Source organism: Dendronephthya gigantea, unplaced genomic scaffold (genome assembly GCF_004324835.1).
Source record: "Dendronephthya gigantea isolate DGI-Jeju-01 unplaced genomic scaffold, DenGig_1.0 000014F, whole genome shotgun sequence".
Lineage (NCBI taxonomy): Eukaryota > Metazoa > Cnidaria > Anthozoa > Malacalcyonacea > Nephtheidae > Dendronephthya > Dendronephthya gigantea.
The window spans coordinates 1099475-1124263 of record NW_021163024.1 but is presented as its reverse complement, the minus strand read 5'-3'; the positions used below and the strand labels follow the sequence as shown (position 1 = coordinate 1124263).

General features: G+C 36.6%; 2 protein-coding genes across 2 annotated transcripts; both read left to right on the top strand.

The window, feature by feature from the left end:
• The first annotated feature begins 2802 nt into the window (after positions 1 to 2802).
• LOC114519848 lies at positions 2803 to 11316 on the top strand. Its single transcript, XM_028540028.1, has 5 exons — positions 2803 to 2940; positions 3094 to 3326; positions 3455 to 3503; positions 4200 to 4438; positions 10933 to 11316. Exons 1-5 carry the CDS (start codon positions 2829 to 2831, stop codon positions 11314 to 11316), a joined length of 1017 nt encoding a protein of 338 aa, XP_028395829.1. The 5' UTR covers positions 2803 to 2828.
• A 4894-nt stretch (positions 11317 to 16210) lies between these two features.
• LOC114519860 lies at positions 16211 to 24535 on the top strand. Its single transcript, XM_028540043.1, has 2 exons — positions 16211 to 16330; positions 24012 to 24535. Exons 1-2 carry the CDS (start codon positions 16211 to 16213, stop codon positions 24390 to 24392), a joined length of 501 nt encoding a protein of 166 aa, XP_028395844.1. The 3' UTR covers positions 24393 to 24535.
• Positions 24536 to 24789: the final 254 nt, after the last annotated feature.

Below are 24789 nucleotides of genomic sequence, written 5' to 3'. Positions count from 1 at the left end.
CATTGTAATTAACACGCTTCTGTTATCATACCTCGAACCATCCCGCCGAGGAGTCATTTAACAGAGCACAACTCATTTTCAACACGCTTCTGTTATCATACCTCGAACCATCTCGCCGAGGAGTCATTTAACAGAGCACAACTCATTGTAATTAACACGCTTCTGTTATCATACCTCGAACCATCCCGCCGAGGAGTCATTTAACAGAGCACAACTCATTGCAATTAACACGCTTCTGTTATCATACCTCGAACCATCCCGCCGAGCGGTCACTTAACAGAGCACAACTCATCTTAAACACATTTCTGTCATCAGTTAGCAGAACACATTAACACAACTTAGATAACACACTGGGTATATCTCGAATCAACCCGTCGAGAAACTACTTTACAAGGTACAGTCATATTACACATATGGTGAATATATCGCTAGTAATTGCGATAAAAGACCGTATCGCGTCAGATGAAAATAGAATGCATAGTAAAAAATATACACTAATACGTAGAAGAGACGTAAGATTTGTACCTCAAGTTGTTCATTATCAGCAGGTGGTTGTGGTACAGCCGCCGGAGGTTGTGGTAGAGCAGGCGCAGCCGGTGCTTGGACGTCAACAGGTTGTTGCTCAACTTCGACAGCTCCTTGTGCACCATCTTCGTGTACACCATCGGCAGGGTACTGGACTTCTTCGACGTCTGCCATACATAAATTCGTGCGATTGGGTCCTTCTTCACAAGATTAAAACCAGCTTGTTCGTTCACTGGAACTTACTGTTAGAGAGGTCTTTTAATGGATATCCCGCTTCTTTTATACCTAACTATGCTACGTCACCAGCGTAATGCCAGTTTCCGCTTCCTGTTGCATGTTATTACCTTATTTTTCTCATCGCATATCATTATAAGCATTGCGAATAGTATATTTATTTATTATAAGGCTAGCTTAGCTACTCAGAGTTTCACGCTGTAAAGCGATCATGAGACTAATGGTTAGGAAAAACGAAAGCAGGGTAAAAAAGCAGAATGGAAAGCAGCCCTAAGCGCTTTTAGCTACCGCGTTTTTACTGTTTTTAGCAGTACGTAAACGAGCTTAAAGGTTTAAATGCTTTTAAAGTTTTACTCTTAAAAATCTAGGGCAACAAGTGCATACTAAACTACGAGGACAACTCATATAAGTATTTAGACTTTTACATACGATGCGTGTACGTGCGTATGAAAAACGCCGCAGTAGAAAACGGCCCTAAATGATGTTCTCCGTAGCTTTGTGGTTAGAGCACTCCTCCGGAAAAGCAGAGTTGACACTCAATTACTGTCGGAGAACCGAAGTACAATTTTTCGCAACGTTCCCGGTTAGGTCTCCAAAATCGTATGTTTCTGCTTTCTACTGCCGCGTTTCTTTTACCTGCGTAAAATTTGAATGTTAGTCCACAGATGGGTCAACTAATACAAACTAAAAGATTTTGTGATTGTGAAATACACAACAGTTGAAAGCAGCCCTAATTGATATTTTAACACGCAGGTATAGCTCATAGCTGAATTGTATAGTAGCAAATTTGGCTTCAATAATTATGTGAAACAACAAACGGCAGGTGGCTAAAAGGGAATAAAAAGTATTAATTATTAAAGGTTTTTCTCACTTTGTAAGTATATCAGTTAATCGTCGATTGTCGATCATGTGAACAGAGATTATCGATCACGTGAACAGGGATTCTCGATCATGTGAAAGGGGTATAATTATAGTATAGAGAACGTGCATTTTGCATGTCAAAATATTCTTTGGAAATTAATAACTAAGAGCGTTGTTGCTAAGGTATTTCAAATTGGAAACAAGACGCCTGTTCTGGCGTTAACTTCGGCATGCCGCGCAGGTGCCAGTCTTCAATATAAAGCTTCTGAACATAAACAATACAGTTCATATGCATTTAGATGCCTTGCGAACCTAAATGTTGTTCGATCGCGAAATTCAGAAGCACATCGTACTTTAAAAAGTATATAGTTCAATTGTTCAAAAATGTAAATAAACCGCATGATACATTCACTTTGTCTTACACTTTGCCTTATATAGTTATATTAAATTTTCAATCCTGTGCAAACTGCGACGTGTCAACGCGCCCATACACCACCACATCTTGTTAAACGGCGAAATAGCAGCGATATTATTAAAATAGGACCAGAATCTACATGTATTAAATATATTCTTACCCCAATTCAATCTAAACTTAATCGAACAGCACGAAAGAACGGTTTTTTTGTTTCTCTTGGAGGGATTGCCGTATCACTGATCCGAGCGAAATCGAATCGCGCATCGGAAAATTAGCCAAAGCTGTGCACCACAACCCTTGGGAGACAAGACTGGGACGTAGATAAATCCGGTCACATACAAATTGCAAATACTAGTATATTTCGTGCAATTACACACTTGCGAAGACGAAAAATTTAAAAAAAAACCGAGGCGAATTTTCAACCCTGTCGCTGACGCCAAAGTAATTATGCCGTGTAATTTATTTTGACTTAAACTGAATCCGCCACTCCCAGATTCATTTTTAAATTCGCGTTTTAAAACAATTCCAAACCAATCCAACAATTTTCCCAATTTAAACCAATTTAAACGAAATAGATGAGTGACTTCAAAGAGTCTGTTCCACATATTCCATATAAATATTTAGAATTTAAGACTATTGAGCTTCGATGTACGTTTACAATATTCAATATATAGATAGCAGATAGTTCTCCATAAAGCAAATTTCAGTCGTTTTAACAAGAAAATTTTTTCCACTTTGATATAGTGAGTCATTCTTTTTACAGGCGGATTAAATACATTTTACAGCACCAACAATGTTCTTGAAATGTCATTTTTCATTTCTGGTTACGATGTACATTCTTCTTGTCAACGGAGAAAACGAAGAAATTCGGAACATAAATTTTTGTTTCAATTCCTCTCTAGAAGGTAATTTAAGTTTAAGCCTGTTACCAATGCTCTCCTCCTGCTTCGGGAAGAGTAATTCCTTAAAAATAGCTAGTTTAGTAAGAACTAGTTAATCACCCAAAACGGCTTTACTCCATTGTAACAATACTTACCAAAGAAATATATTTTCTCCAGGTTTCCGACTCAATGCCATTGTTGTGATGACCAAATACGTTTGCCAGTGGATAGACTGTGTTAGGGAATGTGCAAGTGAGCCATGCTGTAGATCAGTTAACTATAAACATATATCATCCACGGAAAATGAATCAAACTGTGAAATGTTACACAACGTGGTCTACAATGTTTCTGAACAATTATTGGAACGAAATTCTCAATATGATTATTTGTATCTGACAAGCCCAATAAAGGTAAGAACGGAGTGTAGCAGGTATTGAGACAGTATACAAGCAATTTATAATCATAGTGACTACTTTAGTGCATTTTATTTCTCTAACTAAAGATTGTCCATACTTTTACCAAAATTTTCTTTTTATAGAGATATAACGAATGTTGCATTCCGAGCGTTATAGAAGAAAAAAATAATGGTATATTAATTTTGTGCATTTAAATACCCTGTATGCCGTTTGAGTTATAGCCTTGTCGTGGTGGGTTTTGTTTTCCTTTCTGAGTTGTTACCCATTGTCTTCATTGTAAGTTGTTAGTCATTGTCTTCATTATGAGTTGTTACCCATTGTCTTCATTGTAAGTTGTTAGTCATTGTCTTCATTATGAGTTGTTATCCATTGTCTTCATTGTAAGTTGTTAGTCAATGTCTTCATTATGAGTTGTTATCCATTGTCTTCATTGTGAGTTGTTATCCATTGCCGTTGCTACTCATTATCGTCCTTGGGAGTTGTTACCCATTGTCTTCATTGTGAGTTGTTATCCATTGTCTTCATTGTGAGCTGTTTTCCATTGTCTTCATTGGGATTTTTTATCCATTGTCTCTATTGCAAGTTGTTATCTATTGTCTTCAATGTGAGTTGTTATCCATTGTCTTCATTATGAGCTGTTTTCCATTGTCTTCATTGGGATTTTTTATCCATTGTCTTCATTGCAAGTTGTTATCTATTGTCTTCATTGTCATTTTTTATCCATTGTCTTCATTGTGAGTTGTTATCTATTGTCTTCAGTGTAAGTTTCTTTCCATTGTCCTCATTGTAAATTGTTATTAGTTGTTTCCATCGTCTTCATTGTGAGTTATTATACATTTGTCTTATGAAAAGAAATATTTTCTTTAGTTGTTTCAGGTTCTAGTTGCCTTGATATTAAGAATAAAAGTGCTGGATGTACAAACGGAAAATATTTTATTGATCCAGATGGAGACGGCCAAGGCAAACCATTCGAAGTGAAGTGTGATATGACGTCATTTGGTGGTGGATGGACAATGTGTTATACAACAGACAGTTATGTCAATATAAAGACTGAACTCACCACAACACCTGAACTGGGATATCGAGCAGACTGTAACAACATACCAGTAAGAATTTCATCATATTATCATAATGCTTATTTTCTGCTTATTTTTTGCATTTTTAATTAAAATCATTTAAGGCGCTGTTACAACTTCTTTGCAACTTGTAATGCAATTCCAATTTTGAGGGATGTTAATTTGTTGAGAGTGTTCGATATGCTCAGAAAACGTTATCGGCCGTAAGATATTTCGTATTTGTAAAATTTATAGATGCTCAAGAGTAGAAGAATTTAAATACAAGTCGCGACGAAAGTGTTCATAGTGTCCCACCGCCTTAAACCTCGCCTAATATTCATTTTTAATACGAAGACGTTCCAAAAGTGCATGCAGCATGAGATTGGGCTATCTTTGATTGCATTGATTCATTTTTACTCTCCAGAGTTTCTGATGCATTGCCAGTGAACCCCCATGCATATATATATACACATATAGGGTGTCTCAAAAAAAACGCAACCACTTAAATATGCAGAACATTAATACAGCTCTAAAGCGCAATAGATAAGCACCTCTAGGAATTGAAAATAGGTTTTAATCCTTCATTTCAAATGCAAAAAGTCATTTTAGCTGAACTATGGTGCAAACCTGAACAATATTAATATTCTTGCATATTTAAGTGGTTGCGTTTTTTTTGAGACACCCTGTATATATATATATATATTTATAGAAAGGAACCCCTATATATATATTTGATAAATGTTGTGATAGAAACTATCGTGATGACAGAAACTAACGCATACAAAATCGTCCGGACAGAGTGCTCAGTGCTTGCGCAGAGCGATATAACACAGGATGAGAAACACGTGTTACTTCATCGAATTTTATTTACTACAGAACTGTTTCGTATGACAAGCGTTTAGCTTGCCACACTCATCAGGTAAATAATATATTATTACAACAGCACAACGACTATAGACGCATAATTAATTAGGTCATATTACATGTAGTTGGTTACTAGGTGTTACTTAGCAAACAAACTAAACTTCCTGGATATTACTTTCGACCTTAGGACCGGCACATATCGACCGTACACGAAGCCAGAGAATTTCGGAAACCATCAACCAACGCCATTCAAAAATCTCCTCAGACAAGCAAGCATTCGATTCAAGTAAACAGCCATACCAAGAAGCATTGAAAGAGAGCGGCTACAACTATAACTTACACTATGATCCTCAACACAACCGCCACAGATCCCGTAATATCATTTGGTATAATCTCCCGTACAGCTCAAATGTAAAAACTAACATCGGCCATAAATTTCTAAAAGCCGTAGCCGTTCCTTTCCCCGTGACCACCCACTACACAAAATATTCAACCGGAACACATTGAAGCTAAGTTACAGTTTTATGCGAAGCGTCCAGAGCATCATTTCGTCACACAACAAATCTATCCTACGTAATGAAGCCAACAGCATTACCGACAAAGAAAAGAATTGCAACTGCCGCGCGAAAGATTCCTGTCCCCTGCAAGGTGAATGCCTAACAAAAGCCATAGTCCACCAGTGAAGACAGTGAAGAATGAAAGCACGAAAGAATCCCAAACCTACGTTAGCCTTACTGAGAACACATTTAAGACACGCTACCTCAACCATACTTTCTCTTTCGGCAATAAATCAAAGAAAAACGCCGCCGAGCTAAGCAAACAAATTTGGAAATTAAAGGACTCTAATACACCGTACACTGTCAGTTGGAAAGTCGTTAAGAAGTCACAACCGTATTGTAATGAGACTAAACGCTGTAATTTATGCCTATCCGAGAAATTTATCATCATATGGCATCCTGAATTAAGCTCTTTGAACAAGCGTAATGAACTTGTTTCCACATGCCGGCATCGAAAAAAGTTTTTGCTAAGTAACACCTAGTAACCAACTACATGTAATATGACCTAATTAATTATGCGTCTCTTGTATATAGCACTGAGCTATAATAAATTCCTGGACGACCGGCTCTCGGCCAAAAGTTAAAGCCACTAAGATGGCGGATTTTGAGCTTTGCTGACGGCACTTGGTTCCTTTTGCTAATGGTAGTTACCACTGACATACCGCGATACACAGTGAAAAACTGTGTCCATCACCCTCCCGATTTTTATGAAAATATTTTCAGCTTTCCGTATATATTTTTTTGTTTTTCATATAAAATGGATAAAGTGTTTCTCTTTTTCCCTGTTCAACAAATGGAAAGGACACGTAGCTTCGTGCTCTGCGTCTGACGTTGTGAATTCCTTAATTCACTTATCGGTAGAGTGAATTTTCGCATTTTGCTCTTATTTTATAACATCCAGGTAAGCCGTTTTTCAACTTTTTTACTATAAATAATTTCCTTTTTGGCCTTTCGAGTTTGGACTATTATATAAACTGATAACCAAAGCCTCTGAGACAATAAATCCATCAAAACGTGTGGTACAAACAGCAAAGATACTATTTTCGCCTTTTGGTACATTACAGTGCTGTCAATGCAATGTTATATACCCAAATTTTATCATTTTTTCATAACTTGTGTGGGGAAAAAATTAAATTCCTGGCACTGTCAATCTTTTGAGTTTGGTCTATGTTGTTTTCATGATAGCAAATATCAATGTTAATAGGTAAACCATATCCCCAGTGAGTCTACTATAGTTACTCTTCTATTGATCCCACCCAACATCAATAAACATGATCTGAGGGTGCTGATACAGAATAATAAGATGCTGTAAACAGTGTAAATTAATTCCAACCTCTGATAGTGAGCCCTGTTAAAGCCTAGTTAATATATTATCTTTTTTACCTTGACAAATCCAAAGTGAAATGATCAATTATCACATCTTTTAATTTATTTTTTAGCTTCTTCCACCTTGTGAATAAATCTTGATCATGTCTCCATTTTTATTTTTCAGGATGAAGTTCATGCATTTTATGACTGTGCATTGTTATTCTTCATTACCATGTTATCTGATTTTGTTGTTGGCTGGTGTAATTTTTATACTATTTGTCATATTTATTAATGAATGAAATAAAAATAAACATGCATTGACTGAGCAGTGTGTCTTCAATCTGCAGCAACTTTTATAATTTTCTGTTTATGGTATCAACCTCCAAGAGGGCTATATTCATTAGGCTAATCAGTGGAGCCTACGGAGGGATAAATGTTATTCTTTACTATGACCAGGGGTCCAGGGATGCAATTAGAGAATGCTGAAAACGTTTATAGCCTATTAAAGTACCTATATCACTTGTGGGATTTTTACGGATTGAATAGAGCTTGAAAAATTAGTTTATAAGTTCTACAACTTTTTTTTATATAGTTAAATAGTTTCGGAAATATTTACATCTAAACTTGACGATTTGCCTAAATTTCTGTGCCTGGGTCTGGGACTCAGGAGCTGAGTTCTTGTCAAACATAATATAATCAATTGTAATTTTACTTCGATCTTCCAATAACGTAAAATATTTTGAGAAAAACTTGCCCAGTTGCAACAGCCATACACAACGCACCGTTCCCGCATTTTTTTCTTGAAAAACGCAAACTATATCGCCAGTGAAACTCTTCATGTTTACATTATAAAAGACCGCGTGTTTGCAAATCATTCCTGAGTCCCCGCCTCTCCAACCGACGTATTTTCGAAACTATTTAATTTTATCAAAAAAGGTTGTAGAACTTATAAATAAATTTTTCAAGCCCTATTCAAATTCGTAAAGATCCCACAAGTGATATAGGCACTTTAAGGTACAAGTTGATGACTTGAATGAAAAGTATATTATGCAAATATGATTCTTGGTTGAAACTATTCGAATTCCTGCACTTAGTATTAGTCAGCTGCCCAGCATTTTGCCTGAGCTTTGGCCTCTGTTTCTTTGGATTGTGCATAGATATAAAGTCTTGAAGGCAACATCACATACTGAATACTGATTACATACTTCCTGCAATTCATCAGTTCAGGGTTTAGAAAAGTCAAATTGTTGCTCATGAGTTCCTAGTTGTCTTCAAAATATGCGAGGATAGTGCCAAAACATTCAAAGATTTGTAAACTTTCATGTTGGAAAATTTAAATAACAAAAATATTATTACGAAAATAAAATAATAAACCTGTCAGTTCGTGTCAGTATTTAAAATCTTTAGTTTGTCCACATTTTTCCATATTTTAATATATATTTGTTCCCGCACTGGCAAAAACAGCGTGTATAAGTTGTAGTCATCTTAAAATAAAACTTTATTGTATGTCAGGGCGAAAAATATGAAAAAAACAACCTAAAAGCATTTAAAAAACAAAAAAGATTTCACGGCAAAAAAAATATAAAAGCCAGGGGGGGGGAATTATTATTTACAAAAACCAGGAGGGAGAATAGTGCTGTAGCGGGCTCAGAATTGAGCCTGGTCAGTGGTAAATACCATCGTCAAAAGGAACCATGTGGCGTCAGCAGAGCTTCTGCGCACTGCGCAGAAGGCGAAATCCGCCATATTGGTGGCTTCAAAAAGATGGCGGCGAAGTTACCGAAAATGACGAGTTGGTCATCCAGGAATTATTATATAGCTCAGTGGTATATAGTCGTTGTGCTGTTGTAATCATATACTAGAAATACATGCATGCAGCAACCCCTCGCTACTTCAAACGAAGCAAAATATTTCCTGAGCTAGCCTGACCTAACTAACCTTCAATATTATGAAATGTCCTAAATGTAAACAAACACAGTCGTAAAGGTGAAGTGAAATCACCCGTTTTCCTGCTGCTTTCCGTTGCATTAAGTTATAGATTTTCACAGTTTAAGTCAGAGTTAATACTTCATTATAGCTAAACCTTCAAAACATCAAAACAGCCCAAATAATATAAGTAACCAAGCAGTGAACGTCGAATGTTGTTTTTCGATTATTAAATTCGTGCAGTGATTGCAGTCGACAATATATAAACCTTTAAAGTGATATTTGTTATATTAAAACTCCGAATTACACTTTTAAGGACTCTTTTTGAAGTTAAAACGATGATGTGAAGCCTTAAATAGTCGGTCACGTCTTCGCAAAACCGAGCAAAACGACATTCTGTACCAAGGTCATAAAATGTATTCGTACAGCAAACACGAAATAAACCTCGAAATAAACAAAATAGACTCCTACCATTTCAAGGATTATAATCGAGTTGTTTCTTTTCACCGCTAATTCCTCCAGTTCTGATAATATTTTGTTCTGATAATAACACAAGTACCATGACCATTCAACGTCCATGACGTTTGGGCAGTCGTTTGGGCAACTTTGGATTCCGCTATGTTCTCCCGGGTCCCGGGTGTAATTCCTAATCTCCGGGCGGAATTAGTACCCTCGCACGGTGCTCCGCACCGGCTCGGGGATTATTTACCTGATGAGTGTGGCAAGCTAAACGCTTGTCATACGAAACAGTTCTGCAGTAAATGAAATTCGATGAAGTAACTCGTGTTTCTCATCCTGTGTTATATATATATGGAATGATAACTGCAGGAATGATAACTGTCGCCGATTAAGTGAAGCCACGACAAACGACACGTCATTGCATTCGTCATCATATCGGACATAGTCTTCTGCGCGGTTATTAGTCATTCGTTGTTTGTGATCGCCGAGTGCATTTCAGCGTATAAATGCTTGTTAATGGGCTGTAATGCCAATAGCTGATTGTACAAAAGATATAAAATAGGGCTAGCATCTACTGGGAAAAGAGTTTTTCAACTTATAACGTAAATTATGACTTTCATCATAATGCTGAATGGTATTTTGATGTTTTAAATTACGCCGGCTTTTGGGCGGGAAGATTTCGCTGTTGAATATTCAAAACAAATATTACTTTAAATTACCTATTGAAGCAATTAAATGAAGCACTGTCTAATTTTTTGAAGCAATTTCGGTACGACGAACTAAAAAAATATTTTAAAAACTTGCGACGGACTTCGGCGAAGTCAGTTTACCAACCTGTGAAACGAAATTAGCTGAGCGAGAATTTCTAGCTCCGTACTCTTCGCTTTTGCACGAAGAAACGACGCAATTTGTTGGCATTTTTCGACTAACTTTCCCAGTTAAAACGTTTTCCTCACGTTTTCATCATGTTTTATGAAGTGCTACATTTTTATCGCCACTAATTCATTGCACCCACAAATTTGCCGCATGGCTTGATAAATATTATATTCCTTGATATTCAATCCACATCAATTTTATAGCAACTAGTACTTCGTCTTATCCGGAGACAATTCGATATAGATTTTTATATATAAAACAAGGAGAGTAGTTATTATAGCTACCACGGTTGAATTCGACAGGAAATGATCATCTGCTAAAATTTGGAACACATAAAACGTTATAATGAACGTTCCTTAAATTTAAAAAACTTGAAATGAATATCAACGATTGCATATTCCTATATTTTGGAAGTAGTTGTCGACGCGAAAAAATCTGGCATCGCAAAAGTTTTAACGTCATTTTCGTTATATACGTCATTTTCAAATAAAGATCCTCCTCGGCTATGCAGTCTGTCTGTATACGTCGGAAGATAATTTTCAACCTTTTTTTCAGTTCACTGAGGTGATGTTTGTCGATGAAGAATCTAAACAAAAGGCAGCTTTTACCAAAGATGATGGTCCACCTATAACATTTGCTGGTAATTACAATAAGCCGAATGCAAAATCATATGGTTTATGGACAGCAAATAAAGATGGTGTGGCCACGACGGAATACAAATATCAGATGCTTATCTGTGACACATCCTTCTTTAAGGGCCTCCATTTCTCAGGATATACGAATAACTACATCTACAAACGTTGCGGTGACTGGCACAGTGACATATCGTCTGTATATTTTCGTACATCTGCTTCGCGCAAAGGCTACTACGGTGTCGCTTTCAATGAAAATGGCCATGCCTCGGTGTCAAATCGTTTGATGAGCGTAGGAATTCGTTAATGAGTTGGCTAATTTACAATTCTTTTATTCTCATTAAATTTAACAGACTAGCCCCTACTAGGAATGCTTTGCATTCTTTTGACTTCACCGGTTTGAACGCGCAGGGGAGGACTAGCACAAAATGTTTTTAATTCTTAATTCAAAATGGCGGCAAGAAAATTTTTCTAAAGCAATACTGATCTCAAAATATTTGCATCATGCAGGGACAAAATCAGTGACAAAATCAGTGACAATTTTTGAAATCCCAATATTTTGTGCCAGTTCTCTCAGCGTGGGTGCCCCCCCTGCATAATTACCAGCGCACGCTTACAAGACCTGGGATTAAGCGGGCAATTAAACAAATGGAGCGCAAAGTATCATTAGTTCGCAATTTAGCAAGATGGTAATGCAAGATGTAATAAAGACACTGTCACAAGCACAGAATACCAACTTTAAGAAAGTTTAGTTCCTCTGGGATGTCACATTTGCAAATACAAATATATTTCGTCATTCTGTTTCTGTTTTAAAGTCATCAATTCTGTAGAAAGGCGATTTATGAATTAGATTTAGCTTTTTACTAGATACACTGGTTTTTAAATATGTTATAGGTTGATCAGTGTAGGTTTGGAACTGCTAGTCTATGTTATGTTCGTTAGTGACAACTGTGCTTATCACAGGAAAACATATATCTTTAATTATTAATCTCAAGTACCATAGGAAATTAAGTTAACTAGATTTAAACTTGGGTAAGACATGCAGTTGGACCAAGAACTTGGCAGTATAGTTGAGGTATTCTGGCAGTAAGGAGCTAAAGGTTCGCAAGTGAAAGGCAAAATCTACAAGCTAAAGTAAAGTTCTGAGTTACTGGGAAAACATCTGTAAGTCGTTTTTGATTTGTATTTAGTTATTGTAAGGGTTTGTTTTAGAGTTACACTATATTAATTTAGGTTTATTATGTATTTTTTCTATTTAGTCGAATCACGTTTCACGATTTGCATATCGTCAATTTCGGGTTAAAAATATATTCAGATTGTATACGAGTTTATGATCTATTATTGTCGTTACCATTGGCAAAAGTGTGTCTACCCATTCTGCGTGCGTTTTGGACTGTTTTCCCCGCCTCAATTGTGCTCACACGTAAGCTTATACCGTATTGGGATTACTGTTTTGCGTTCGATGGTGTTAGAGCTTACATAAGTTCGAAGATCAATGCCTACAATGTGTTGAGCACTGTCTGTGAATAAGCCGGCCAAAGAAAAAGCATAATTATTCTAATATAAAAATATAATTATGAAGTATAACCCTTTGTTTGAATAATGAATCCTTTTAAATGAACCTGACCTCAAGCACCCCCCGCGCGCTGACCTCCATACAATCTCTGAATGGAATGTTATATGGTTTACTATACCAAAGCGCCTGAGGACACAACATTCCATCGTGTGCATATGACACCATAAAGGCACACGACGAGCTTTTTAAACTTTTTTTAACATAAAAAGAAGTTACAGGACAACGACAAAATTTGTTTCTTAAATCAAAATGCAATCTTCTTTTCATGTTATTTCAGATGTTGCTAAGCAAGAAACAACGACTTAGTCAAAAGTATTTAGGCGAATTGTACCCAAAAAACTAGTGAAGGAACCGACAACTAGACACTTATTTTCAAAAGCTCCATGTATATTTTCGTATATCTACAAGTCACATATGGTTACAAAACCTTTCAAAAGATCTATTTTTTTATTAAAAAAGCAGCTTAAAGTAAGAAATTTCCTTATTTTTCGACAAGATTGAGCAGGAAAATTTCAAAAGCTGCAAGCGTGCATTATGGCATCACAATGTTGTTGTTTAAATTGTCATCTATGGCTTTACTAATAGCACTATATATTAGGCTTTCATTGTTGACACATCTCTGGCAACAGTATTGAATATTTACATTTTCTCATCATTGTGCGGAAATGTTGAATATTGAGCATTATATATAGCGTCGGCGGAACCGCTGAATCTTTGCGTTGCCAAAAATGTGGTGTTTCGTGCGATTTATTTGTGGAAAATTCATCTTAAAGTGTATAAAATTGGTCACGAATCAGTCATTGACGCAGTCCAATTGATAGAGTCAAAACAACTTAAAGACAAATAATTCTTTTAAATTCTTTCTAAATTTTTTTTTAAATATTCCTTTGTTTGAATAATTATTCATGTTAATAGACTTTATGTTTTCACAGAGGGCAGTGTCCTGTTCTGCAAGATTGTGACCATATATGGCTTCTTAGCTGACTGTTTTCGTGACGCAGTCCAATTGATAGAGTCAAAACAAGCCAAAAAATTATTCCTTTTAGAGTACTTTTAAAGCTATTTTGTAAAAATACTTGGTTTGAATAATTATACATGTTAATAGACTTTTGTTTACACAGAAGACAGTGTCCTGTTCTTCAAGATGTTGACCATATATGGCTTGTAAGTTAACTGTTTTCGTTTGTACCTTGGAAACACAATCAACATCTGGTGTTCTGCTGAACTTGGCGTCTTAAAAGCAACGACGTCTTCTCAATTCAAATTCAATGGCTTCCCTAATGCTCATTTTCGCGCTATTTTTCATTTTAAAATTACCTCAGCCAGGGGAATGCCTAAATATAAGCCAGGCCTTCTTCAAAAGAATTGAACAAAGGTACCTGAAAAATCATGAAATCGACACAAAGCAGACAGAAGATGAGGTGGATTGTGTCATGTATTGCTTGGACAATGAAACATGCGCGTCTGTGAATTTCAAAATTTTTGGAAAGCTGAAAGGTCTTTGTGAACTCAATAATTCGACGCTTACTGAGACATCTGGCACACGCGATCGACCCAGAATATAACCATCTTTACAAAGTCAAAAAGGTGAGAAAAAAGGAACGGCTTCAAAGCTCGTTTATACGTCTTCTTGTTTGTATAACTGCATGGTGTACGTATGGCCTTTTAAATGAATTTGTTCTATGTATAATGGAAAAACTACATACGATGTTCTGTTTATCTGATAATAAATCAAACAATGCATGTGCATTTTTCATTTTGTTAATCATATCTGCATGATGTAGTTCCGTGTAAATTTATTTTCTTGTCCGTGCCTTTTTTACACCACGATTTATCCACATCGTGAATTATTTTCGCTGTATTATGCTAAGCTAAAAGTCCCTAATAATTTTTATTCATATTTTTCAGAAGAAAAAAGATTTTGTCCCACCAACTTTCCAGCCTCACACAACACAAATATCAGGTAACGCAAAGGATAAAATAATAGATTCCTATCTTTCCCCACAAAAATTAATGATATTAAAATACTATGTTTTACTACAATGTTCAAATTAAATGTGTGTTTAAATTATTATCCAACCATGTACAGCCTGAAATGATTCAATCACGTTCGACTGTTTCTCCAGTTGTTCGTTAGAAAAAACTAGCACGACTCATGCAGATTGCCCGGCCAAATTGACAATGATACATTGTTTCCCTCAATGTTAACAAACTGTACAACAATTGATTAGAAAAGAAATCAATCCTGCGTATCACAGATATATGAATATGCCCCCAATTATCGTTCCTGGTACGCTACTGAGCTCGTGTAAAACCTATGGCAGCTGAACAACATTGTATTTTATATTATTGAAAGAAGCAGCGATGTTGTTTCCCGTTTGTCATTTAAAATGAACTATTATATAAAAGTTAACTATTTGGGTCTGTTTTCCACTACGGAGAATAAATTATACATTAAAGTCAATTTCGATGATTCACGCCTAACAGGTTTCCGACTAGACAGTTCAATTCTGAAGAAGGCAAACGTTTCAAGCAAAGCTGAATGCATATCATCGTGCGTAAAAGAACCATGTTGTAGATCTCTGAACTACAAGGAAAGTTTAGCACAAGCTGAGGCCAATCTCTGTGAGATGTTACATGATGTGATCAATAATACGTCGGAACAGTTGCAAGAGAATAGTTTTTACGACTACATTTATTTTGATCAGTCACAGAAGGTAAAGTAGCATTTATCTTATCGTTTGTTACTAATGTGTTCTCGTCTCGAACCGTTGGCCTTGCATTTCGTGTAAAATACAAATTCGGGCCAGCATCTCGATAATTAGGAGGCCATATTATTCATAAATTATTGTTGTGCGTGGCCAACTCCTTTTTAAATCACCTGTAAAAATCTTATGATTCAGATTAAACTAAACATGCAACCAAACAAATTCAATTATGTTAAAATTTATGTGGGAAAGTAAGTAAGTAACCTTTACGTGTGCCTGACAATCAAACTAAGAAGAAATAACGGAAGTGCAGCTATATTATGTTAAATGAGAACAATTGGGAAGGCTTATCACTTATTTATGTAGGAAAATATATTTATTTTTTTGAAGCGAAATGTCGTTTCGCACGAAATATATCTGCATTGACGCTCTTGCAAAGTTTTGGGTATAGACAAAGATCCAACCTATCAAAAGGACCTGGGGAGTTGGTTCAGTTGTTCCTGTATCTTAACTAAACTTTTTTTCGAACGATCATGGTCCCTGGCAATTATTTGTAACATGAGGTATTCTTTACAGGTACATAACGACAGCTGCATCACTCACAAAGGTATATGATGTCAAAGTAATCCGCCTGCGTAGAAAGAAAGAAGAAAGTAAATTCAGCTAGAAATACAATACGGGACGTGCCTTAATTTTCTCAGGGGGATTATTTTGTACATGCTTGGCATTGCTTGGCATTGACCAGTCAGTTTAAAAAAGTAAGGAAATTTTACTATTGTAAAACTGATAATTTTTCAAACCTTCCAGGTTTTAGTTGCCTCGATATTAAGAATAAAAGTGCTGGATATACAGATGGAAAATATTTTATTGATCCAGATGGAGATGGCCAAGGCAAACCATTCGAAGTGAAGTGTGATATGACGTCATTTGGTGGTGGATGGACAATGTGTTATACAACAGACAGTCATGTCAATATAAAGACTGAACTCACCACAACACCAAAACTGGGATATCGAGCAGACTGTAACAACATTCCGGTAAATATTCATCATATTATCCATTTCCTTTTAAACCATTACGAATCATAATCTTTATTTTCTGCTTATTTAAGTCATTTCTGCTTATTTAAGATAATTTAAGGCGCTGTTACAACTTCTCTGCATTTTGTAATGCAATTCCAATTTTGAGGGATGTTAATTTGCTAAGAGTGTTCGATATGCTCAGAAAACGTTATCGGCCGTAAGATATTTCGTATTTGTAAACTTTAGATGCCTCAGGAGTAGAAGAAATTAAATACAAGTTGCGACGAAAGTTTTCATAGTGTCCCACCGCCGTAAAACTCGCCTAATATTCATTTTGAATACGAAGACGTTCCAAAAGTGTATATGCAGTAGTCCCTGGCTAAGTCCAACTTTCGAAGTACCGGGAGTTCGAATTAACCGGAGTTGGTGTCAGATTACGTTTTTTATAAATAATACAATAAGGTATAAAATCCAATCGAATCATCCTTCAAGAGATATCATGCCTACAAATATGAATGGTCACCGAGAGAGGACGACGTTAAATTAAAAAGATCGAAAGAATACCAAAGGAACTAAGAAAGCTTGATCAAAAACAACCGTGGCACTACGGAAAATCTTTTGAAATTTAAAATCAATTATACACTTTCATTAACTTGAACATTGTTATTTCGATAATTTCCAAAATAGTTGTCAAAGTGCTATCTTCTCGCATTTTAAAGTTTGTTGAACTATGATTCGAAACCAAAGTTCGAGTTAACCGGATATATTTGATCAAGGGAAAACAAAATTTGTTCGAATTTGCGAGGAGTTCGAGTTAAGCGAATTCGAGTTAAGCGGAGTAAATTACTATAAAAGAATTACCAAATCCAAGGGGGATTGGATTTAGTTCAAGTTAGGGAGGAGTTCGAGTTAAGCGAGTTCGAGTTCGCGGGGGACTACTGTATATTTTAATATTATATATATATATATATATATATATTATATATATATATTATATATATATTATATATTATAATATTATATATATATATGGAATGATAACTGTGGAATGATAACTGTGGCCGATTAAGTGAAGCTACGACAAACGACACGTCATTGCATTCGTCATCATATCGGACATATAGTCTTCTGCGCAGTTATTAGTCATTTCCGGTTTGTGATCGCCGAGTGCATTTCAGCATATAAATGCTTGTTAACGGGATGTAATGCCGATAGCTGATTGTACAAAAGATGCTAGGGCTTGCATCTACTGGGAAAAGAGTTTCAACTTATAACGTAAATTATTATGACTACCATCATATGCTGAATGGTGTTTTGATGTTTTAAGTTACGCTTTTGGGCGGGAAAATTTCACTGTTGAATTAGCTATCGAAGCAATTAAATGAAACACTGTCTCACTTTTTGAAGCAATCTCGGTACGACGAACTAAAAAAACATTTTAAAAACTTGCGGCAGACTTCGGCGAAGTCAGTTTACCAACCTGTGAAACGAAATTAGCTAGCGAGAATTTCTAGCTCCGTACTGTTCGCTTTTGCACGAAGAAACGACGCAATATATCGGCATTTTTAGACTAACTTTCCCAGTGAAAACGTTTTCCTCACGCCTCTCTCAATTCATCTTAAATTCTCAATGCAGTAGATTTTAGATATGTGTTTTTGAGTGGTTTTCTCCATTGCATTCAGTCTGATTCAGTTGGTTATCTTTTTCGTGAATGCATTCAAATTTATACTGGCCGTGTAACGGATTGCATTCAGGGACTGAGACTGACGTACAAACCGCGTGATTTTGATGTTTGGGGGACTGAAACTGACGTACAAACCGCGTAGGAAGACTGGGGGTTAGGCTGCATTTTTCGCGCGCTTAAAGTAAGGAAGTTATCTTTCCAGATATACACCCATTTGCAAAAACGTTGGCCGCAGATAGATAGATAGATAGATACTCGAAGTCTAATTAGAATTGCATATGATTACATTTGCATGGGATTTCATATATATATATATATATATATATATATATATATATATATATATATATATATATATATATATATAAAGATAAAATAAAATAAACTTGGTTTACTTCATAAGATTATATTCACTACAAACTTGTTTCGTATGACAAGCAACGCTTGCCACACTCATCAGGTGAATTTAAATGTCGCGCTATGTTGTTGCCAAGGTTATATATACTTAACAACATAGCGCGACATTTAAATTCACCTGATGAGTGTGGCAAGCGTTGCTTGTCATACGAAACAAGTTTGTAGTGAATAAAATCTTATGAAGTAAACCAAGTTTATTTTATTTTATCTTTATACTAGCTCTATACTTTGGTATATCGAGCACTCTACTCATATATGATTCTAAATACATATTTGATATATATATATATATATATATCACAGCCAGAAACGCCACAGACTTGCTGCAAGTTGCGGGTTTTACCGGCCTGCTGCAAGTTGTCGACAAGTTGCAGCAAGCTTGTTGACGTCATCAACTTGCAGCAAGCCGGTAAAATCGGGCTTGCTGCAAGTTGACATTTGCAGACTTGATGCAGGTTGATGAAACAAGTTGCATCAAGTTTGCAAATGTCAACTCGCAGCAAGCCTGATGGAACAACTTGCATCAAGTCTGACGAACGCATCAATGCTGATGCAAGTTGAGAAAACCAGGCTTGCTGCAAGCTGTCACTTGCAGACTTGATGCAACTTGTTTTATCAACTTGAATCAAGTCTGTCGATATCAAGTTTTAACAAGTCTGATGGAACAACTTGCAGCAAGTCTATGAGCACATCAATGTTGATGCAAGTTGAGAAAATCAGACTCGCGGCAAGTTGTTATCTACAGGCTTGCTGCAAGTTGTTCAAACAATTTGCAGCATGGTTGTGGCTAACAAGTCCTGACAAGTTTGATAACAACTTGCAGCAAGTCGTTAAAATCAGGCTTGTTGCAACTTGATAATTCGCCGTTTGCTGTAGTAACTTGATAACAAGTTTATTTGATTTGTTCACAACGAGGTTCACAGTTTATAACAATATTTTATTGCTCTACATGGTAGATTTTTGTATTTTAAATCAAAAAGATTATTTTGCTTTATTTAGCCATACAGCTATTTCTAATCAATAAAATTAGATGAGTTGAAATGGACAGCTGTAGAAAATTTCTCGCAAGTCGCAATAATTATAAATTTTATAAAAATTGAAATTTAGGAACAACTTGCTGACGTATACTATCGTTACATTTCTTTAATCTGACTGGATAAGCGCGTATGCACTCGCCATCAATCCTCGTTGCAATAACAACTTAACTAGACTACTCGCTAATGTTGGAGTTCCATTCCGACAACGTAATGTCGTTAGTTGATGTGATGGACGCAGTCCTCCAACTTCGACTGCCACGAACACACACCACGCGAGCTCTAAGCAAAGCAAAGGCGATCTTTCGTCGTAACCAGCTAACCACCATAGATGGAGAATGATTCTTCTTGTCAGCCAGCTTCGCACCCAGGAAGGAAAGAAAATGTTGGGTCTCTCTTCCGCATCCGCCAAAGGCGCTGAAGACGACCGGTGTGAAGGAGCCATGCTCGACCTCAACAATCCGTTGGTTGTAATGTCGCTTCTTTTCCCGTTCGTTGGCTTTAAACGAGCTGCTCAACGTCTGGCGTCGATGTGTAGAGGCGTATGGGTTAAACACCCTTACATCAAAAAATGCCTTTTCACATCTCTGCCAGAAACCTCTCGCAGCAATGTCCACTCTGGCGTCATCGGCTGAGTTAGCACTGGATGGAAGAACCTCGCCAGTCAAAGGAGCAAGAGCAGGTTCAATTGAAACATCGTAAGCAACGTCATCGATAGCAGCAGCAAGTAGATCACGGATCTCATTATGTCTTCGATGGATAAAACCTCCTTTCAGGCACGACAGGGCATGATCTACCGTGAACGATTTTCCACAAGCGCAGAAAGATGGAAGGCGTTTCAAAGGCCATCGATAACGCATGTAGATTGCATCAAAGAACTCACGCTTGGTCAAGATGTAGCCCTCTTCAGCAAGTGGCAGAGCAGTTAGCCAAGCTGAGGATCCTTTCAACTGGGCGAGGTCATTTGCTCGAATCTGCTCTTCACTCATGCTCGATCTCAAGTTCTGTAGCAGCAACGAGTTCCTAGCTTGACGTTGTTTTGCAATCTCACGGCGAAGATCGTGGATGGAATCTCCATGTTCTGCTGATGGTGTACCATTCTGGTGGATGATTCTACTTGAGAGAAGATGACAGATGGTTGTGGAGTTCAAATGTTCTTCATCGCAGATGTCGTTAAAGATCGGAATACCAAGACCTCCCATACGAGCTGGAAGCGAAACCAATTGTCGCTCATGGATGGACAAGCTACGGTTATCGAGGAGCGCAGGAAGGAGCTTCAGGTTGATGGTGTCGTCAACAAGCTGCATCGCGGTCTTGATACCTGGAACGGCACGAATGTGGTAAGTAAATCTGTGCCGAAAACCCGAGACAAACGCCGTGTATGCTGCTTGGGGTTGGAATTTGGCAATTTCACTCAAAACGTGAAGTTGCTGGCACCATTTACTAACTAAAGAACTAATATACTTATCTTTTCCGTCATTCGATCCAAGATATCCTTCAAGGTACTTATGCCCTTCACTTATCCTCGTTGCAATTGGACGAAATATTACAAAGATATTAAACACGTAATCAAGTTCGGTTGTTTTTGTCTCATTTTGAGTCAACAAAATTTCGAGTTTTTAACAAGTGCGAAGTGCGAACTAAAATCCTCGCTAAAATCTAATAAAGCGAAGAAGAAAAAAATCTCAAAAGAAGAAAGCTCAAAGCTGGTTTGATTTTTGAAAAAGTGGCAACGAAAATACATGATTTAAAAAGCTTAACAAATGAAAATACATGAACGACTGAGTAAAGTTCATCGACATCGTTGATATGAATATGAAATTCGTTACTGAATTTCTTTCCAATTTCAAGAGAAATCTGTAACGAGGAAGACGCCTTATTGAAGCTTTGTGTATGTACTATTTTAAAGAAAAATATTTTGTTTGTTTGTTTTGCTCAGTCAAAACCTATCTCACAAGTGTTAAAATGCTTGTTATTTTACGAAACATTAAAACCGAAGTCGCGACCGAAGTATGGCAACCTCGATGGCTACCGTTTGGCTGTTTTTTGTTTAAAATGGTGGATATACGAAGCTTCATAAGGCGCTTTCCTCACTTCGCTTTTTGACAACTTGGATCAAGTCTGCAGTTCACAAATTGCATCAAGTCTGCAGTTCACAACTTGCATCAAGTCTGCAGTTCACAACTTGCATCAAGTCTGCAGTTCACAACTTGCATCAAGTCTGCAGTTCACAACTTGCATCAAGTCTGCAGTTCACAACTTGCATCAAGTCTGCAGTTCACAACTTGCATCAAGTCTGTTAACAACTTGCAACAGACTTGATATTAATTTTCTTGTATGATTGCATGGCGACTTTAGTAATTATAATAACTTGTAGGTACACCACGTAAGTATTAAATACTGCAAAGCTTTCGGTCCGTTAACCCGGACCTTCATCAGTGCAATTACTTGAATACACGTTTGCGCGTCACTTAAATATCATGTTAGTCGTGATTAGTTTGCTCGCGCTATTAATTAAACCGTTTCATTTAATTAAGTTCTAATCAATGCGCGCGCCCTAGACAACAAAAAAACACCCTAGTATACACCCTTCAATTAAATATAGTATACACCCTTTTAGTATACACCCTTCAATTAAATTCACATTAGAAATACAGAAAGATAACTCTATATCTTTCTTAGATATCTTATTTGATGTAAAAGAGAACGGGACTTTGGGCCATAAAGTTTATAGAAAACCAACACACACTGACAGATATCTGAATTATAGTTCATTTCACCATCCTAGCATTAAAAGATCAGTATGCAAAACATTAATCAACCGTGCCAAAACAATTTGTGATTCAAATAGCATTGACTCAGAGTTAAAGCATTTGAAGGATGTTCTGCACATGAATGGTTATCCTAAGAAATTCATAGAACATGCTATGAATGAACAGCAAAGACAGAGGCAAGACACGGAATATCTATCCTCTGTCTGTTTACCATATATTGGCCCAGCTTCATATAAAATCGTTAGGATTTTAAAAGAAGTTGGAATACAAGTTTACCATTCTAGCAATAACAAATTGTTTCGCGCTCTTTACACACACAAGGATGGCGTCGATGAACAACAGAAACCTGGTGTGTACCGCATTCCATGTGAATGTGGTTTGGTTTACATTAGAGAAACCGGTAGAAATCTCTCAATACGTCTTAAAGAACATAAGACGAACTGCGAGAAAGGTAAACTGGATAAGTCTGCAGTAGCTCACCATGCGTGGACTTATGATCATCGCATTAAATGGAACGATGCTACCATTTTAGCAAACGATAAGTTTACTGTCTCTCGTAAAATGAGAGAATCTATTGAAATTTATAAACATCAAACTATCGTCCAAGAGGGAAAGCCACTTAATAGTACGTGGCGTGCTCTTTTCGGTGTCTCTTAGTCAAATACTTGTCTAGGGCGCGCGCATTGATTAGAACTTAATTAAATGAAACGGTTTAATTAATAGCGCGAGCAAACTAATCACGACTAACATGATATTTAAGTGACGCGCAAACGTGTATTCAAGTAATTGCACTGATGAAGGTCCGGGTTAACGGACCGAAAGCTTTGCAGTATTTAATACTTACGTGGTGTACCTACAAGTTATTATAAAGACTTGATATTATCAAGCCGGAGCAAGCGATGCGAACGCATCCTGATATCGGCTTGATGATCGCAACTTGCATCAAGTCTGCAGCAGGCCTGCTGCAACTTGCGCGTTTCTGGCTGTGTATATATATATATATATATATTATTTATATTATATATATATATTATATATATATATATTATATAATATTATTTATTATATATATATTATATATATATATATTTATATATAATAATATATTTAATATTATATATATATAATATATTATATATAATTATATATATATATATATATATATATATATTATCTACCTATCTATTTCAACTAGCGATATTTTTCGCGCCAAGCGACTTTACACTTTTGCGTTTAAGCAGTTTTTAAGCAATTTGTTCCAAATCCTTGCAGTTGATAGCTCTGCATGAAAAACTAAAACCGTAAAACGTCGCTTCGCGCCAAAATATCGCTTGTGGAAAACCTGTTTTATGAATTTTTATCGTCACTAATTCATTGCACCCACAAGGTTGCCGCATGGCTTGATATATTCCTTGATATTCAATCCACATCAATTTAATAGCAACTTCGTCTTATCCGGAGACAATTCGATATAGATTTTTATATATAAAACAAGGAGAGTAGTTATTATAGCTAGGCCACGGTTCAACTCGACAAGAAATGATCATCTGCTAAAATTTGGAACACATAAAACGTTAAAATGAACGTTCTTTAAATCTAAAAATTTGAAATGAATATCAACGATTGCATATTCCAATATTTTGGAAGTAGTTGTCGACGCGAAAAAATCTGGCATCGCATAGTTTTAACGTCATTTTCGTTATATACGTCATTTTCAAATAAAGATCCTCTTCGGCTATGCATTCTGTCTGTATACGTCGGAAGATAATTTTCAACCTTTTTTTCAGTTCACTGAGGTGATGTTTGTTGATGAAGAATCTAAACAAAAGGCAGCTTTTACCAAAGATGATGGTTCACCTATCACATTTGCTGGTAATTACAATAAGCCAAATGCAGAATCATATGGTTTATGGACAGCAAATGAAGATGGTGTGGCCACGACGGATTACAAATATCAGATGCTTATTTGTGACACATCCTTCTTTAAGGGCCTCCATTTCTCAGGATATACGAATAACGTCTACAAAAGTTGCGATAAATGGCGTAAAGACATGTCGTCTGTATATTTTCGTACATCTACTTTGACCAAAGGCTACTACGGTGTCGCTTTCAATGAAAATGGCCATGCCTTGGTGTCAAATCGTTTGATGAGCGTAGGAATTCGTTAATGAGTTGACTAATTTACAGTTCTTTTATTCTCATTAAATTCAACAGACTAGCCCCTAGTCGGAGTGCCTTGCATTCTTTTGATGTCACCGGTTTGAACGCGCAGGATAGGACTAGCACAAAATGTTTTTAATTCTTAATTCAAAATGGCGGCAAGAAAATTTTTCTCAAGCAATGCTGATCTCAAAATATTTGCATCAGGGACAAAATCCGAGACAATTTTTGAAATCCGGCCCAACATTTTGTGCCAGTTCTCTCAGCGTGGCCTGCCCCCCCTGCATAATTACCAGCGCGCGCTTACGAGGCCTGGGACTAAGCGGACAGTTTAACAATGGAGCGCAAAGTATCATTAGTTCGCAATTTAGCAAGATTGTAATGCAAGATATAATAAAGTCACTG

What these genes read in the sequence shown, in the direction of transcription:
- LOC114519848 (XM_028540028.1), top strand. Translation starts at nt 2,829, where the DNA reads ATGTTCTTGAAATGTCATTTTTCATTTCTGGTTACGATGTACATTCTT. An exon ending in ATCTGACAAGCCCAATAAAG is followed by an intron (nt 3,327 to 3,454) that starts GTAAGAACGGAG and finishes TTCTTTTTATAG; the next exon opens with AGATATAACGAATGTTGCAT. An exon ending in TATAGAAGAAAAAAATAATG is followed by an intron (nt 3,504 to 4,199) that starts GTATATTAATTT and finishes TATTTTCTTTAG; the next exon opens with TTGTTTCAGGTTCTAGTTGC.
- LOC114519860 (XM_028540043.1), top strand. Translation starts at nt 16,211, where the DNA reads ATGACGTCATTTGGTGGTGGATGGACAATGTGTTATACAACAGACAGT. An exon ending in CAGACTGTAACAACATTCCG is followed by an intron (nt 16,331 to 24,011) that starts GTAAATATTCAT and finishes CCTTTTTTTCAG; the next exon opens with TTCACTGAGGTGATGTTTGT.